At 45.8% G+C, this 19,088-nt stretch overlaps 1 protein-coding gene across 1 annotated transcript in view; it reads left to right on the forward strand.

Moving 5' to 3' along the window:
• Window positions 1–13,724: 13,724 nt before the first annotated feature.
• CRTAP (cartilage associated protein) overlaps window positions 13,725–19,088 on the forward strand; it is a 33,358-nt gene continuing 27,994 nt past the window's right edge. Inside the window, exon 1 of the mRNA XM_010372963.2 lies at window positions 13,725–14,322. Coding sequence (XP_010371265.2) covers window positions 13,852–14,322 — 471 coding nt within the window. The 5' untranslated portion in view covers window positions 13,725–13,851. The remainder of the gene's footprint in view (window positions 14,323–19,088) is intronic.

The raw sequence follows: 19,088 nt of genomic DNA on the forward strand, positions 1-19,088 counted from the left end.
CGTTTAAATGCACAGAGTGTGCTGGGTGCAAAGCCCCTGCATACTAGAGAATATGAAGGGACCATGAGAAGGCTGTCACCCTGCAGGAACTCATCTGTAAATGTGGTACATGCTCTAATATAGACCAGTACTTCTCAAAGTCTGATCCTCAGACCAGTGCTGTGCAATAAGTACAGAAATTCAGCCTAGGCACTTAGAAACTTGGAGCAATTTAAGAAAGTAAGTCTATCTGTTGAATCTAATAATGAACAAAATTATTATACATCTATTTTTATTTCATTGTTCGAGTTTTTTTTTTTTTTTTTTTTTTTTTTTTTTTTTTAGACAGAGTTTTGCTTTTGTTGCCCAAGCTGGAGTGCAATGGCACGATCTCGGCTCACAGCAACCTCCGCCTCTTAGGTTCAAGCGATTCTCCTGCCTCAGCCTACTGAGTAGCTGGGATTACAGGCCTGTGCCACCACGCTCGGCTAATTTTATATTTTTAGTAGAGATGGGGTTTCTCCATGTTGGTCAGGCTGGTCTCAAACTCCCAACCTCAGGTGATCTGCCTGCCTCGGCCTCCCAAAGTGCTAGGATTAGAGGCGTGAGCCACCGCGCCTGGCCTCTAGTAGTTTTTGTTTGCTTGTTTGTTTTTGAGACAGAGTTTCACTTTGTTGCCCAGACTGGAGCACAGTGACATGATCTTGGCTCACTGCAACCTCTACCTCCTGGGTTCACGCAATTAAACCTCAGCCTCCTGAGTAGCTGGGACTACAGGTGCACACCACCATGCCAGGCTGATTTGTTCATATTTTAATAGAGATGGGGTTTCACCATGTTGCCCAAGCTGGTCTTGAGCTCCTGAGCTCAGGCAATCCACCCCCCTCAGCCTTCGAAGTGCTACGACTACAGGCATGAACCAGCTCACCTGGCCTGTTTTTCTAATAATTTATTTTTATTGAATTTTTTAGAAAGGATCAATCCTTGATAGACAGGAAAGAGCACTAATAATTTAGAAAACAAAAACAAAAAAACAAGGCCGGGCGCGGTGGCTCACGCCTGTAATCCCAGCACTTTGGGAGGCCAAGGCAGGTGGATCGTGAGGTCAGGAGATCGAGACCATCTTGACTAACATGGTGAAACCCGTCTCTACTAAAAATACAAAAAATTAGCCGGGCGTGGTGGCGGGCGCCTGTGGTCCCAGCTACTTGGAAGGCTGAGGCGGGAGAATGGCGTGAACCCAGGAGGCGGAGGTTGCAGTGAGCTGAGATGGCGCCACTGCACTCCAGCCTGGGCGACAGAGCGTGACTCCATCTCAAAAAAAAAAAAAAAAAAAAAAAAAAGAAAGAAAAAAACAGAACTGATCCTTTACCAAAGATAGTTTGAGAAGCACAGAGGCCTCGTCAGTAGCATAAGAACAATGAGAGGGAGAAAAACGTGTGGCCCCAAAACATAGGAAAACTTTGTTTTTCTGTCCTAACAGGGCTCTACACACAAGTTAAGAATCAAACTCAATTTCTTTGATCTATTTTCCCTTATAGAGTTTTCCTACTCAGCAAATTTTCATTTCCAGGGTCAACTCTGACCTGCATTTCAGTAAAAAATGTTATCTAACCTCCCTCCCTCCCTTCCTTCCCTCCCTCTCTTTCTCTTTTCTTTTCCTTTCTTTTCTCTCTCTCTCTCTTTCTTCCTTTTTCTTTCTTTCTTTCTCTTTCTTTCTCTCTCTCTCTTTTTCTTTCTTTCTTCCTTTTTTCTCTTTCTCTCTCTCTTCTCTCTCCCTGTCTTTCTTTCTTCTTTCTTTCTCTCTCTCTCTCCCCCCCACCCCTTTCTTTTTTTCTTTCTTGTCTCACTCTGTTGCCCAGGCTGGAGTGCAGTGGCATGATCATGGCTCACTGCAGCCTTGACCTCCTGGGCTCAGGTGATTCTCCCACCTCAGCCTCCTGAGTAGTTGAGACTACAGGCACAGGCCACCATGTCTGACAAATTTTTCTTTTTTTTTTTTTGTAGAGATGGGGTTGCCCCATATCATCCAGGCTGGTCTTAAACTCCTGGGCTAAAGCAATCTGCCCACTTCAGCCTCTCAAAGTGTTGAGATCACAGGTGAGAGCCATGGCACCTGGCCTAATTTTATATTTCTAATATTTTTAAAATGCCATTAAAGTGATTATAATTTGGAGCAGGTTTTAAAAGAGTATTAAATTACACACATTAAAGGCAAGAAAAATAAACAAGATCTCCATTAGAAAGACATGGCAAATAAATGTGATACGTTGTCCTAGACTGGATCTTAGACCAGGAAAAAAAAAATCGGTAAGAATATTATTGGGAAAATTAACAAAAGTTGAATATAGACTATGGATGAGAAAATAATATTGTGTCAATATTAAATTTTCTATTTTTGATAAGTGATATTGTGGCCGTGTTCTTTGGAACTACATGCAGAATTATGTAGGAGTAAAGGAGCATTATGTTGCCAGGTGTGGTGTTGCACGCCTGTACTCCCAGCTACTCAGGAGGCTGAGGCAGGAGGATTGCTTGAGTCCAGGAGTTCTGGGCTGTAGTGCGCTATGCTGATTGGGTGTCTATACTAAGTTTGGCATAAATATGGTGACCTCCTGGGAACAGGGGACCACTAGGTTGCCTAAGGAGGGGTGAATTGGCCCAGGTCAGAAACCGAGAAGGTCAAAACTCCCGTGCTGATCAGTAGTGGGACTGAGCCTGTGAATAGCTGCTGTGCTTTAGCCTGGGCAACATAGCAAGACCCCATCTCGAAAAAAGGAGCATAATGTCTACATCTTATTCTCATATAACCATAATAATATGTTTATACTTTCATACTTATAATTATATATTACACATAATACACATGTACATTACATGAAAATGGTGGGAGACCAAGTGATAGAGCAAATAAAGCAAAATGTTAACAATTGATGAAGTAGGTAAATGGTATACAATAATTCTTATGTCAAAATTAGAAGTTATTTTAAAAACTGAAAATAACAAGGTCTCTGGCCTACAAATGTGAGCAATTCTGCTGTGCAGCAATTCCTTAGCCTCCTCACATGTCTTTGAGTTTTCTGATGCAAAAAGTCCTGAAACCTAACTTGTCCTGGGGTTAAGTCGTGCAACCAATTTGATGGGTGTGGTTATGAAACAATAAAAAAATAAAATTGTGAAATCATCAGCCAACAGTTTCCCCACAGTTCCCAATAAAAGTTGATAGTTGTGATCAGGTACAGGACTATGCCTTATGGTAGTCACGGGTTTTGAGATGGCTTTGTCCCCATGGTTACCCTCTAGGAGTCTAAGATATCTGAAAACATAAAATGCCTCAAGTGAGGCCTGCCTTAAGAAAAAAAATGATGTTGCTTCAAACATTCTTCTCTCCTGTCTTCTTTCTGTCACCTTCCTATCTGTCATGGGCATCTGCTCCCCAGAGTCTCTCAGATGCATCTTTGCAGGGTTTGCTTTTTCTTTCTTTCTTTTTCGAGATGGAGTCTCATTCTGTTGCCCAGACTGAGTGCAGTGGTGTGATCTCAGCTCACTGCAACCTCTACCTCCCAGGTTCAAGCGATTCCCGTGCCTCAGCCTCCTGAGTAGCTAGGATTACAGGTGCACACCACCACACCTGGCTAATTTTTGTATTTTTAGTAGAGACGGGGTTTTACCAAGTTGACCAGGCTGGTCTTGAACTCCTGACCTCGTGATCCACCCACTTCGGCCTCCCAAAGTGCTGGGATTATAGGCATGAGCCACTGCACCCAGCCTATTTCTTTATTCTGTTTCTTTTTCCCCCCCTCTCATGTCTAATCTACCACCAAAGCCTGTCATTTCTTCTTCACCTGGACCCCTGGAGCTAGCCCACCTCTTTGCTTTTGTAGCCACGCCTGCATTTGTGGCTCCCTCCTTCTCTGAATGATCATAGTAGTTTTCTAGCTAGATTGAAGGTTAAAACTAGATGTGGCCAGAAAAACTATTTGATTTGATACTGTCCATGTTGATCCACCAGTGTTTTTGATTGTATTTAATTACTGTAGTTGTCAACATTTAATTGGGGAATTTACATAATCTGGATTTCCAGTTTCTCTTCGAAGATCAGAAGGTCTGGCCACACTAGGCCCAAGATCCCATGAGGTAACAGTACTCCAGAGATATGCGTTGGGACATTCCTTAGGCAGAATATGTCTCTCCAGTTGGCGGCCCTCTCCATCTGATTCACTTTATTTTATTTTATTTTTTTTGGGGGGGGACAGGGTCTCACTCTGTTGCTCAGGCTGAAGGGCAATGATAGCTCACTGCAGCCTTGAACTCCTGGGCACAAGATATACTCCTGAGTAGCTAGGACTACAGATATGCACTTTTAAAATTTTTTAAATTTTTGTTTTATTTTTAGAGATAGGGTCTTGCTATGTTGCCCAGGCTGGTCTTGAGCTCTTGGCCTCAAGCAATCCTCTCACCTTAGTCTCCCAAAACACTGAGATTACAGGTCTCACACCTAGCTTTGGTTTGCCTTTTGTTTTGACATGAACTGCAGTAGGCTCCAAGGCAGAACAAATTGAAATTTGCAACTTCTGGGTCAGGGAGTCTCAGCGGTAATTTGGTCGAACCTCCATGATTGCTGTATACGACATACTATATGATGCCCAGATTCTCTAGTCACCTTTCTGCTGAACTCTTAGCTGCCTCTCTACCATAGCTACTGCTGCAGCACATCTGCCACCCAAAGTCAACCATCTGGAGTCTCTGGCTCCTCCAGACACTTCTGGACTCACTGGAATGAGGCACCATGCTTCCCAAGTGGCTGCCAAAGAGGCTAGCTAGGTGGTGCTACCCACAAGGGCAGGTAAGTTAACTCCCACATGGAGAAGCCCAGTGCAATGGAAGACCAGAGGTGAGCCAGTAAATAAATTTCCTCTCCCTTCCTCCCTCTGCTGAAGTATTTCAAGGTGTGGTTTCTCTGACCACAGACATTCCACATGGTATAGTGGGTGCACCTCCCAAGAAACTGTCTCCATGTCTTTAAGGCTGGCATGAAGCACTTAAGTCTGCACAGTAACTCACTACCTGGTACTACTTTTCCTCCTTTCCTGCCTCATTTCCCTTTCTTTTCATTCTCACTGTCGTGCACTGTACCTCCCAAATATAAGATTAGCATTTAGTTCTTGCCACAGGCTCTGTTTTCTAGAGAGTTCAAGATGAGATAATCATTTGCTCAACATGATAAACTATTTGAGCTTTCTCCAACCTATGTACTTCTTGAGCTTTCTTCAGCCTAGGGTTTTGGGGAAGTCTGTTAGATTTTGTTTTTAGGATTATGGGTTTACAGGTCATCCCCAGTTCAAACCCCAGATCTAATGCCTTTTTTAAAATGAAGTAATCACTGATCGCACTAAAGGAGTTCTTTCCTTCCAGAAATTCTCATAGTGTTCTACGTACATCTAACTTTGACATTTATTTATTTATTTGAGATTGAGTCTTGCTCTGTCGCCCTTGCTAGAGTGCAATGGTGTGATCTCAGCTCACTGCAACCTCCGCCTCCTGGGTTCAAACAATTCTCCTGCCTCAGCTTCCCATGTAGCTGGGATTACAGGCACCCACCACCACGCCCGGCTAATTTTTATTTTAGGAGAGATGGGGTTTCACCATGTTGGCCAGGCTGGTCTTGAACTCCTGACCTTAGGTGATCCACCTGCCTCGGCCTCCCAATATGCTGGGAATACAGGCGTGAGCCACTGTGCTCAGCCTAACTTTTTTTTTTTTTTTTTTTTTTTGAGACGGAGTCTCGCTCTGTCGCCCAGGCTGGAGTGCAGTGGCCGGATCTCAGCTCACTGTAAGCTCTGCCTCCTGGGTTCACGCCATTCCCCTGCCTCAGCCTCCGGAGTAGCTGGGACTACAGGTGCCCGCCACCTCGCCTGGCTATTTTTTTGTATTTTTTAGTAGAGATGGGGTTTCACCGTGTTAGCCAGGATGGTCTCGATCTCCTGACCTCGTGATCCACCCGTCTCGGCCTCCCAAAGTGCTGGGATTACAGGCTTGAGCCACCGCGCCCGGCCGTAACTTTTGATATTTATTTATTTTCTCTATGTGTGTTAGGGGTCTTTATGTTCTGTGCTTCAATTCGAGCCCTCACATTTCTTGTGGGAATCACTTCAGGAGTCTCCCATACTGCTTTATGGCTTCCAGGCCCAACGCTTTCTTCCCCATAAGCCTTTGCATATGTTGTGCCCTCTGCCAACAATCTTCTTCCTTTTCCATTTTTATCTCCAGTCAACTTCTATTCTATCTTTTCATACCCTTTAAAGGAATTCAAGCACGGCCTCTTGGAGAAGACATTCCAGACTCACCTTCAGACTAGGTTACCCAGCCCTCTTTGGGGCTCCCACAAGTACTTTGTCCACATCTCTATTCCAACTCCATCAGTAGGGTAATGAAAGGTTTACTTATATGTCATTTCCTAATTTTGAGTTCTCTGAGGCAAAAGTTGATATCATTTCTTTAATATGGCATCTGGAATACAATTCACTATAGGTTTATGTAACAAATGAAACAATAAATAAATATTGTATTTCCTCTACTACACAGTCAAGGAAGAATGTCTGTTTCATCTTTGCATTTCAGCACCAAGTGCAGCACCTGGTATAAGGTAGATGCTGAACAGTGTATTGAAAGAATGAATAAATTCATGATATAAAAGAGAATTTGTCACTTAAGTCACCTGGGGGAATACTGCCTTCTTCGGTGAGGAGACATCCTTAGACAAAGCTCTAATGAGGCTAAGCAGCCACTCAAGCCAAAGGCAGCATGCTAGATATCTGGTTTCATTTCCTTTTACAAATTCTGTTGAATTGACTAGGCATGGTGGCTTACACCTGTAATCCCAACACTTTGGGAGACTGAGGTGGGTGGATCACCTTAAGTCAGGAGTTCGAGACCAGCCTGGCCAATATGGTGAAACCCCATCTTTACTAAAAATACAAAAATTAGCTAGGCGTGGTGGTGTGCACCTGTAATCCCAGCTACTCAGGAGGCTGAGGCACAAGAATCGCTTGAACCTGGCAGGTGGAGGTTGCAGTGAGCTGAGATTGCACTACTGCACCCCAGCCTGGGCAACAGAGTGAGACTCCATTAAAAACAAAATTCTATTGAATTATAATGGAAAGCAACTGTTCCCTCCTCCTCCACCTGTCCACCGACAGCCTTGCTCCTCAAAGGCAATTCCACCTGACTTCTGCCGGTCCACACTCCCTTTCTTTATGCTTTATGCTCTCTCCACAGTGGCCCTCTCTCAGTCTCTTATAATCTTTATGTCTCCTTCCCCCCATCTTCTGTGGGAGCAATGCATTGGCTTGTGATATTTGGAGGTAGCCTGGGACCCAACCAGCTCCCTGAGATTCCCCAAACTCCACTGTCAAAGTTGAGTGGTCTGGATGTAGCACAGAGCTGATGGACCTGAGGGGCCTTGGCTAAAGGGAATGGGGAATGACTTATCAATGGTGACCATCCAGGACCCGACGATGTTTCAGCAGAGGCCAGAGTGCACATATGACAGTCTCTCCCCATCAATCTCACAAGGTTGACTCAAACTGACTTCAAGGACAAGAGAAGGAGCAATATATGAAGAAAGAACAGTTATCCTTCTTGAACTTTTGGCCAATGCATCTATTAGCTAGTGTTATGCAACAAACTACCCCCAGACTTAGAGGCCAATAGCAATCTTTTTTTTTTTTTTAGACATGAGTTTCACTCTTGTTGCCCAGGTTGGAGTGCAATGGCCCGATCTCGGCTCACCACAACCTCCGCCTCCTGAGTTCAAGCAATTCTCCTGCCTCAGCCTCCCGAGTAGCTGGGCATGTGCCACCATGCCTGGCTAATTTTGCATTTTTAGTAGAGAAGGGGTTTCTCCATGTCGGTCAGGCTGGTCTCGAACTCCTGACCTCAGGTGATCTGCCCACCTCGGCCTCCCAAAGTGCTGGGATCACAGGCGTGAGACACCGCGCCCAGCCAGCAATTGCTTATTTAGTTCATGATTCTGTAGGTCAGCTGAGTGATTCTTCTGGTTTTGGCTCTACTGGAGTTCCCATGTCTCTGCAGACAGCTGGTCAATCTCCTGGTGTGGAATGATCCAGGATGGCCTCACGCATACAATTGAGAAGTGCCAGAAACGATGGAAAGACAATTGGGTCACATGTCTCATCCTTCAGCAGGCTAGCCTATGTATAAGCACATGAAGGAAGGGCTCCCAGTACCATGAAAGAGGCAAGTCCCAGTGCACATTTGGGACCTTTTCTGCTGTCTCATTGACAAAAGTAAATCACATGTCCAAACCCCATCCAAAGGGTGGAGAAACCAACTCTCCTTCTTGGTGGAGAAGCTCTTCTTGATGGAGATTGCCAAGGGGCATGGAGATGGAGAAGGCAGGAATTTAAAACTTTTTTTTTTTTTGAGTCGGTGTCTCACTCTGTTGCCTAGGCTGGAGTGCAGTGGCGTGGGCTCGGCTCACTGCAACCTCCACCTCTCAGGTTCAAGTGATTCTTCTGCCTCAGCCTCCCGAGTAGCTGGGACTACAGGCACATGTCACCATGCCAGCCTAATTTTTTGTATTTTCAATAGAGACAGGGTTTTACTGTGTTAGCCAGGATGGTCTCGATCTCCTGACCTTGTGATCCGCCTGCCTCGGCCTCCCAAAGTGATGGGATTGGGATTACAGGTGTGAGCCACCTCGCCTGTCCTTTTTTTTTTTTTTTTTTTTGAGACAGAGTCTCATCTGTCTCCCAGGCTGGAGTGCAGTGGCATAATCTCGGCTCACTGCAACCTCTGCCTCCTGGGTTCAAGCAATTCTCCTGCCTCAGCCTTCTAAGTAGCTGGGGTTACAGGTGCCTGCCCGGCTAATTTTTTGTAGAGACGGGGTTTCACAATGTTGGCCAGGCTGGTCTCAAACGCCTGACCTCTCAGGTGATCTACCCACGTCAGCCTCCCAAATCTGAAACAACAGCCCTGGGCAAAGGCCGTTTGGCAGGAGTTGGTAAGGCAAAGGCAAGACAGAGGAAGAAGCTGTGGCAGAGCTTAGCATCTTGTTCAATTGAGTGATTGTGTGAGATGATTCCAAATTGTATCTCTTTGCTATTGGGAATGATGGTCACTGGTGATTTCCAGGGTAAGATGTTCCAGGATCAGGTACACACTGTGCACCATCTCCCAGCACAGCTCTCTCTACAGGTGCCCTCCCGTTTCAGGTCTCTTTCCAAATGCCACCTCCTTAACCAATCTTCCCCCACCCCATCTCATTCAGCTTTTTAATTTTCTTCATATCACTACTGCAATCTTTTCTTTTCCCAAAAATTGTTTATTAAAAAACAAAAACATGAAATATAAATATATAAAATAATATTTACAAAATATATGTACGGCATAAAAAGTAACAATGCAATGAACATTCTCCCATTTACTCCCCAACCCCTCCCCTGCGTCTGACCCTCTGTCATTTCATGTTCTTCCTCCTATTGGAAAGAAACCACTATCCTAAGTTTCCATTTATCATCCTCTTTTCTTTCTTTCTTAATTTTTCTTTTCTTTTCTTTTCTTTTTTTTTTGCTTGAGACAGTCTTACTCTATCACCTAGGCTGGAGTGCAGTGTCACGATCTTGGCTCACTGCAACCTCTGTCTCCTGGGTTCAAGTTATTCTCCTACCTCAGCCTCCCCAGTAGCTGGGATTACAGGTGTGTGCCTCCACACCCGGCTAATTTTTTGTATTTTTAGTAGAGACGGGGGTTTCATCACATTGGCCAGGCTGGTCTCAAACTCCTGACCTCAAGTGATCACCCACCTTGGCCTTCCAAAGTGCTGGGATTACAGGCGTGAGCCACCGTGCCTGGCCTAACATTCTCTTTTCAATATAGTTTTACCCTGTGTGTTTGTATAAGGTAGGACTATATTATTTGTACTCCTAAATAATACACTGTGTACTTTTCCATATTTTAAAACTTTAGGGCCGGGCACAGTGGCTCACACCTATAATCCCAGAACTTTGGGAGGCCGAGGTGGGTGGATCACAAAGTCAGGAGTTCAAGACCAGCCTAGCCAAGATGGTGAAACCCCTTCTCTACTAAAAACTACAAAAATTAGCTGGGTGCAGTGGAAGGTGCCTGTAATCCCAGCTACTCGGGAGGCTGAGGCAGGAGAATCGCTTGAACCTGGGTGGCAGAGGTTACAATGAGCCAAGATGGTGCCACTGCAGCCCAGCCTGGGTGACAGAGTGAGACTCTGTCTCAAAAAAAAAAAAAAAAAAAACTTTAGGCAATGGAATCATTCTGTATGGTTCCCCCGCCCCCACATTGAACTGTTACTTGTAGCTCTAATTCTTTCATTTTCCTGGCTGTAATATATTCTTCTATATGCATTTACTCTCTCTCTCTCTTTTTTTAAATCTACTCTTCTGTTTATGGACAGGTTATTTCTGCTTTCTGCCATTAAGAACAATATTGCGGCACCTTACTGTAAACACTTGTTAATTACAAAAGAAAATAAATGAAGTAGGGAAAATAGAGATCACCTTAATAAAGTGATCAAAATTAACACAGACAAGGGGTGGGCATTGTGCTATTTAGATTTTACCCTGAGACAGATGGCACATTGCTTCTATGGCATTCTAGCCAAAGAGCTTACTCTGAATCTAGTCATGAGGAAACATCAGGAAAACCTCAAATGAGGAAGCTTTTACAAAGTTAACTGGCCTGTGTTCTTTAAAAAATAAAAAATAAAAAAAGGCCAGGCGCTGTGGCTCATGCCTATAATTCCAGCACTTAAGGAGGCTGAGACAGGTGGATCACGAGATCAAGAGTTCGAGACCAGCCTGACCAAAATGATGAAACCCGTCTCTACTAAAAATACAAAAATTAGCCTGGCGTGGTGGCACTGACCTGTAATCCCAGCTACTCAGGAGGCTGAGGCAGAAGAATCACTTGAACCCCAGAAGTGGAGGTTGCAGTGAGCTGAGATCGTGCCATTGCACTCCAGCCTCTGCGGCAGTGCGAGACTCCATCTCCAAAAAAAAAAAAAAATTTGTTTTTTAGAGTAGTTTAAGATTCATAGCGAAACTGAGCAGAAAGTACAGAGTTCAAATACACTCCATGACCCTACAACATGTACAAGCTCCCCCACTGTCAATATCTTGTACTGGAATGGTACATTTGTTACAATCAATGAACCTACATCAACACATCGTTATCACCCAAAGTCCACAGTTTACATTAGGGCTCACTCTTAGTGTTGTACATATTATGGATTTTAACAAATGTATGGCATGTATCCACCATTATAGTATCATATAGAATAGCTTCACTGCTCCAAGAATCCTCTGTCCTCCACCCGTTCATCCCTCCCTTTATCCTCAGCAACCACTGATCCTTTTACTGTCTCCATAGTTTTGCATTTTCCAGAATGTCATTTGGCTATGTAGCCTTTTCAGATTGGCTTCTTTCAACCTAGTAACATGCATTTAAGACTTCTCCATGTCTTTTCATGGCTTGATAGCTGATTTCTTTTTGGCTTAGAATAAAATTCCATTGTGTGTATATACCACAGTTTATGTATCCACTTACCCACTGAAGGACATCTTGGTTGCTTCCAAGTTATGGTAATTGTGAATAAAGTTGCTACAAACATCCATTTGCAGGTGTGTGCATAAGTTTTAACCCATTTGGGTAAATAACAAGAAGTGCAATTTCTGGATTGTATGAGTAGAGTATGCCTAGTTTTGTAAGAAACTGCTAAACTGTCTTCTAAAGTGTATGTACCATTTTGCATTGCCACCATCAATGAATGAGAGTTCCTGTTGCTCCACATCCTTGTCAGCATGTGATGTTGTCAGTGTTTTGAATTTTGTAGTGGTATTTCATTGCTGTTTAGGCCTGTATTTTTAAAAAATGCTAACGGCATGACCAGAAAAGCCGAGGAACCAGTTTAGATTAGAGGATATGAAATAGACTGGATGTAACAGCAATCATGGATGGACTGCATCCTAAGAGAAAAAAGTGCTATGCAAGACATAATTGGAACAGCTGACAAAACTGGAAATGGAACATGATTAAAGTCTTCTATTAGTATTAAATTTCCTAAATTTGATTGGTAGTTTCATTCTTAGGACATATATACTGAAAGACTAAGGGGTTGGGCACAGTGGCTCACGCCTGTAATCCCAGCACTTTGGGAGGCCGAGGCGGGTAGATCACCTAACGTCAGGAGTTCAGGAACAGCCTGGCCAACACGGCAAAACCCCATCTCTAGTAAAAAACAGAAAGATTAGCCAGGCGTGGTGGCACGGTGCCTGTGATCCTAGCTACTTGGGAGGCTGAGGCGGGAAGAATTGCTTGAACCCGGGAGGCGAAGGTTGCAGAGAGCCGAGATGGTGCCACTGCACTCCAGCCTGGATGACAGGGCGAGACTCCGTCTCAAAAAAAATAAAAAATAAAAAAATAAAAAAAAATAAAACGACTAAGGGACAGTGGGCCTGATATATGCAACCTATCTCAAATGAGTCAGAAAAAAATGTAAACATAGAAATGTGGTACAACATTAGCAACTTGTTAATCTTGATGAAGGGTATGCAGGAACTTTTCGTACTATTTTTGCAACTTTCTTGTAAATTATTTCAAGATTAAAAAGTTCAGGCCGGGCGCGGTGGCTCAAGCCTGTAATCCCAGCACTTTGGGAGGCCGAGACGGGCGGATCACGAGGTCAGGAGATCGAGACCATCCTGGCTAACACGGTGAAACCCCGTCTCTACTAAAAATACAAAAAACTAGCCGGGCGTGGTGGCGGGCGCCTGTAGTCCCAGCTACTCGGGAGGCTGAGGCAGGAGAATGGCGGGAACCCGGGAGATGGAGCTTGCAGTGAGCCGAGATTGCGCCACTGCACTCCAGCCTGGGCAACAGAGCCAGACTCCGTCTCAAAAAAAAAAAAAATAAATAAATAAATAAATAAATAAATAAAAAGTTCAAAGATTTTTTTTTATAAGCGCTGCCACTAACATTCCATCCATATTTTTTGATGCACACGCGCAAGCTTCTCCAGCATATTCCACAGAATGGTGTCGCAGATTCACAAGTTGTGCACATCTTCAACCTGACTAGCTATACAGTTTACAAAGTGCCACTGACGTCCTTATTAATTTTATTTTTGCACTTTTTTCTCTCACTAAAATTTAAGGTTGGGCAGTGCTATTGAAAGTGCAGCCCGAGGCCGGGCGCGGTGGCTCAAGCCTGTAATCCCAGCACTTTGGGAGGCCGAGATGGGCGGATCACGAGGTCAGGAGATCGAGACCACCCTGGCTAATACGGTGAAACCCCGTCTCTACTAAAGAATACAAAAAAAAAAAAAAAAAAAAAAAAAAAAAAAAAAAAAAAGAAAGTGCAGCCCGTAAGCCCGCAGCATTAGCCTCACCAGGGTGCTGGTTAAACATACAAATCCTCAGACCTCCACCCCAGACTTTCTGAATCAGAAACTCCGGGGGCACAGCCCGGGAATCTTAGCTTTCACAAACCTTCAAGCGACTATAAAAATTGTAGATTATATAGATCGTAGGGCCACGTCGGCCTTGCGGGCGGGTGAATGAGCGGCGGAGCCCCATCACACGCATCAGCCTTCGTGAACCAGTGCGCAGCGCGCCTTACACGCGCACCCTCTCGGCGCTGGCAGCTGGCGCCCAGATCTCCCGGCTGGGTGGGGAGGGGCGGCCGGACGGGGCGGGCCGGCAGCTGGCGTCCCCGCCCCGAAAGCATTCGGCCGGCCGCGTTTAGCCGTCCTCTTTCCTTTCCTTCTCCCTCCCCTTTTCCCTTCCTTCGTCCCTTCCTTCCTTCCTTTCGCCGGGCGCGATGGAGCCGGGGCGTCGGGGGGTCGCGGCGCTGCTGGCGCTGCTGTGCGTGGCCTGTGCGCTGCGCGCCGGGCGCGCCCAGTACGAACGCTACAGCTTCCGCAGCTTCCCACGGGACGAGCTGATGCCGCTCGAGTCGGCCTACCGGCACGCGCTGGACAAGTACAGTGGCGAGCACTGGGCTGAGAGCGTGGGCTACCTGGAGATCAGCCTGCGGCTGCACCGCCTGCTGCGCGACAGCGAGGCCTTCTGCCACCGCAACTGCAGCGCCGCGCCGCAGCCCGAGCCCGCCTCCGGCCTCGCCAGCTATCCAGAGCTGCGCCTCTTCGGGGGCCTGCTGCGCCGCGCGCACTGCCTCAAACGCTGCAAGCAAGGCCTGCCAGCCTTCCGCCAGTCCCAGCCCAGCCGCGAGGTGCTGGCGGACTTCCAGCGCCGCGAGCCCTACAAGTTCCTGCAGTTCGCCTACTTCAAGGCAAGTCCGCCTCGCCCCGTCCCAGGCCCCGGCCCCGCCCCTGACCCAGCCTCCAGGCCTTGGCCCCGCCCCTGCGCCCGGGACCGCGTTGCATCGCCAGTTCTAGACCTGGCTTCCTCCCACCCAGCCCCGCCAAAGGTCTCCGTCCAAATCCTGCCTCCTTCTTCATCTCAAGTAAAGATGAAAATGCCTTTCTTGAACGGTAGCTCTAAGGCAGAGAATACGTACACAGAACGCAGCGCAGCCCAGGCACCCAACAAAGTGCCTGATAAATGTTCTCTGTTGAGGGCAGACGCCTCTTTTCTGTATATACCATTAAAGCCAGTCGCCTTTTTTCTCAAGTGAGCGGTGACTTGCGATAATAAAGCAGAAGACCTGAGGAGCCGACGAGTACCTTTTATTTTTATTTTTTGTTGAGACGGGGTCTCACTGTCGCCCAGGCTGGAGTGTAGAGGCACGATCATGGCTCACTGCAGCCTTCACCTCCTCAGGCTCAGGTGATCCTCAATCGCAGCCTCCTGAATAGTTGGGATTATAGGCGCACGCAACCCCACCTGGCTAATTTTTTTGGTATTTTTTGTAGAGACAGAGTTTCGCCACGTTGCCCAGGCTGATCTCGAACTCCCGGACTCGAGTGATCCTCCCACCTTGCCTCCCAGAGTTCTGGGATTACAGGCGTGAGCCATTGCGCCTAGCTGACTAGTTCTTTTTAAAGAGAATGAAATTGAGGCCAGGGAAGAGCGGGGACTCCTTGCAAGGACACGTCCCTGCTTAAAGGCGAACTCTTGCACCGTGAGTCATCAGGATTGGCCCTCTCCGCTGTTTCTTTCATCTAGAATTTAACACAGTTCACTGCCTCCTTTTAATGGCTGCTTAAGTTCTCTCTGTGATTGCTGACTAAAAATAGCCACAAATTGCAGTTCTCTATCCTATGGGTTCTTACTCTGAGGACCCACAAGTTTTAAGAATGGGTCGAATTCCCTGTCACTAGATAAAGAGGCTCTAGCTTGGTGGGTCTTCACAGAGTTTGGCTAAAAGAGCCCTCCCAAAGCCCACTTTCTACTTTCTCTGAGAAAGATTTTAAAAGGAATATATTGTGTTTATTTTAATAACTACAAAAATAGATTCATGGCATATTCTAGACTCTTGAGGTAGAAGGTTTTTCTTGTTTTTAAACTTTGTTTTCAGTCTCTGGACTGCAAGATCTGTTTTTCATATTTCCACCGAGACAGAGCCACGTGTATTTTGTATTTATATGAGCAATAAAATAACACAAAACCCCAAAGAGGAGAAAAGCTGGGTTACTTCTATACTTCTATGCTTAGTTACAGTTTTATATAAAATAACAATTTTGTGAATGTTTGTTCTGGCAATTAAAAATAAGCAGTTTTAAAATAGAAACAGGGAGTGAGATTAATAGTAAAATTCCAGACTGTTGAAAATGAGGGCTGGTTCAAACGCATCATTTTTTAAGTTAAAAATGACTTATCTAATTCTTTTTTTGTATAGCTTTTGGCAAATATGGTCTGAACCAAATTTAGGTCACATAATCAAGAGGCAAACATTTTATTTTTAAACCTAGAGAATACTAGAAGCTCTGATTTCTTTAATATACAGATGAATTTGAACAAGTGATACAGGGAGGAGGGGAAGAACATTTTACTCAATGTGACCATAAGGCATGGGTTTTCTCCTTCATGATGGTGGCCCCAAAAAGTTAGGATGGTCATAGCTTCTCTTCAAAACCCTTTACAGGTCTTGTAACAATCACTTAGTTGAAGGTCTGTAAAATATCTATCTGCTTTTTTTTGAGACACAGTTTCACTTTGTCACCCAGACTGGAGTGCAGTGGCACGATCTTGGCTTACTGCAACCTTTGCCTCCAGGGTGCAAGTGATTCTTGTATCTCAGCCTCCTGAGTAGCTGGGATTACAGGCATGTGCCACCACGCCCAGCTAATTTCTGTATTTTTAGTAGAGATGGGGTTTCGCCATGTTGGCCAGGCTGGTCTCGAACTCTTAACCTCAAGTGATCCACCGGCCACCCGAAACGTTGAGATAACAGACCGGGATTTGAGCCACTGTGCCTGGCCACCATCTTAACATTTTGAGATCTCTTAGAGGGCAGGAAAAAGCTAAGAATTTTATTGATAAACCTGAATGTTACTTAATTATTTCAGTGGAAGATATAACTGAAAAAGTAATTTTTGTGGAGATATTGTATGATTTATTTTTTCTCAATGATGTTTATGGCCTGGCATGATGGCTCATGCCTGTAATCCCAGTACTTTGGGAGGCCAAGGTGGGAGGATCTCTTGAGCCCAAGAGTTCAAGACCAGCCTGGGCAATATAAAGAGATCTCATCTCCACAAAAACATTAAAAAATTAGCCGGGTATGGTGGCGTGCCCCTCTAGTTTCAGCTACTCAGGAGGCTGAGGCTGGAGGATCACTTGAGCCCAGAAGGTCAAGGCTGCAGTGAGCTGAGATCTTACCACTGCACTCCAGCCTGGATGACAGAACAAGACTCTTGTATCAAAAAAAAAAAAAAAAAAAGTGATATTTATGTGTTTAAACTCTGTTTATGGATAGAGAGGAAAAGATGGGTGGCAGGCACATACATTCTACCTGGCACCTGAAGGCTGGAGATCGATGTGGAGGTAGCTAGTGCACTGTGGTGGGACATGGGTAAATGTTACTCTGCGGTTTGAGTTGCAGTTCTCTGTTTCAGTGATTAAGGAGAAATGCCTCAGTTGATAACCGCAATAGCAGTGGTGGGTTCCGACTGCCAGAGGGAGGCGAGGAGGCTTGCATATGTGCTTTTGTAGAAAAGGGCTGTGCTACTGGTGTGCAGCCTCAAAGGCATCATAGGTTTCTCATCACCAGCCTACTCTAGGTCCATGTCATTAGCTTTCTTTGGGTTCTCTTCATGACTACCATCTTCGATGAAAAACTCATTTTTCCCATAGGCCAAGTAAAAAGTAGGCCCAAGCACTTCATCAAATCCTTAATGACTGTTGAGCTCTGACCTGGACAGAGAGCACTGACTCACAGGCCCTCTTACCTCAGGCCTTGCCTGGCAGTGGCCTCTAATCTCCCCAGAACCACAGGGCCTGCCTCTGTGTCATGGCTGATTTAGGGTGGCTCATGCTGGTGACTGTCTCAGGAATCCAAGGCAGGGTGGTTCCCCACATCTCTACCACCTTCTCCAAAATCTGCCTGGGGTCTGTCAGAGGTTTAACAGCCAAGATATGTCTCCATGTTCCAGCTGCAGAACCTGAGTTGAAGTAAATAAAATCACTCTTTTCTCTTCAGGAAGAGTTTCCGTTTTGTAAAACTCACATCCTAAGTTAGAGGTCGTAAAAATCCTCCTCTGTGCCCCTCTTTCTTTTCTTTCTTTCTTTCTTTTTTTTTTTGAGTTGAAGTCTCGCTCTGTCGCCCAGGCTGGAGTGCAGTGGCACGATCTCAGCTCACTGCAACCTCTGCCCCCCGGGTTCAAGCTATTCTCCTGCCTCAGCCTCCCGAGTAGCTGGGATTACAAGCACCTGCCATTGCGCCCAGCTAATTTTTGTCTTTTTAGTAGAGACGGGGTTTCACCATTTTGGCCAGGCTGATCTTGAACTCCTGACCTCGTGATCCACCCACCTCGACCTCCTAAAGTGCTAGAGGCATGAGCCACTGCTCCCAGCCTCTGTGCCCCCTTTCTAAATGCTCTTCTGAGAATTAGCAACTCTGATTTCACTGGCAAATGCTTTAAAAGGCAGCATTCGTACCCTCTCCCTTCTTTCTAGCTGAAATCCAGCCTTTTTCCAGCCAGGAGTGTGAAGCTTTCTGTAGGGCTGTTTTAAAGGCAGCCCTGCCACAAACGACTAATTGGCATTCCCAAAACATCAGCATTGACATCTGGGAGTCTGCCCTCATCACCACCCATCACTTCTCTGATGTGGCTACTGCCATTGTCTCAAAATGACGTGGTTCCAATTCTGGGGCAATTCGGTACAGATATATGCCATCCTATGACTCTTAGAAATCTAGGGTATACCAAATATTCCTTTATTTTCTCTGTCTAAACCGAATTCCCTAATTCCTGCCTTGGAGCGTCCCTCTGGATTGGCTGAGTCCCTGTGCACATGCACAGGTACCTGCCCTTCTCCCTACCAGGTTGTGCCAAGAGTCCATCAGCATGGGGGGGGCCCTCTGGTTGGTGGTCATGCGTCCCCACAGGGAGGCCTCTGCATCCCTATTTGCCTGCCCTCCTGAGACCCCCCCATAACATACCGGTTCTCCCTGAGGACTTCTGCTCTCTTGGACACTGCCGATAAGTGCCAGCCCTGAAGCTCTGGGGCCCACAGGCCTGCTGCTCCCACAGATCCCAAGGGAAATTTTTTTCCTAGTCTGGGAGATTCCCTTTCTCCCTCTTCTTCTTCCAGGCCAGTCAGCTTCTTCCTGCAGCTACTCCCTAATTTCTTTCTCTCCTCAAACCTGCCAGGTTCTTCCGTGAGGACAGGCTTTTTTCTTTTTTTTTTTTTTTGAGACGGAGTCTCGCTCTGTCACCCAAGCTGGAGTGCACTGGCCAGATCTCAGCTCACTGCAAGCTCCGCCTCCCGGGTTCATGCCATTCTCCTGCCTCAGCCTCCCGAGTAGCTGGGACTACAGGCGCCCGCCACCTCGCCCGGCTAGTTTTTTTTTTTTTTTTTTTTTTTTTTTTTGTATTTTTTGGTAGAGACGGGCTTTTTTCAAATGAATAATTTGCTGGTTCTGACCAGACA

Source organism: Rhinopithecus roxellana, chromosome 1 (genome assembly GCF_007565055.1).
Source record: "Rhinopithecus roxellana isolate Shanxi Qingling chromosome 1, ASM756505v1, whole genome shotgun sequence".
In the NCBI taxonomy this organism is placed as follows: Eukaryota; Metazoa; Chordata; class Mammalia; order Primates; family Cercopithecidae; genus Rhinopithecus; species Rhinopithecus roxellana.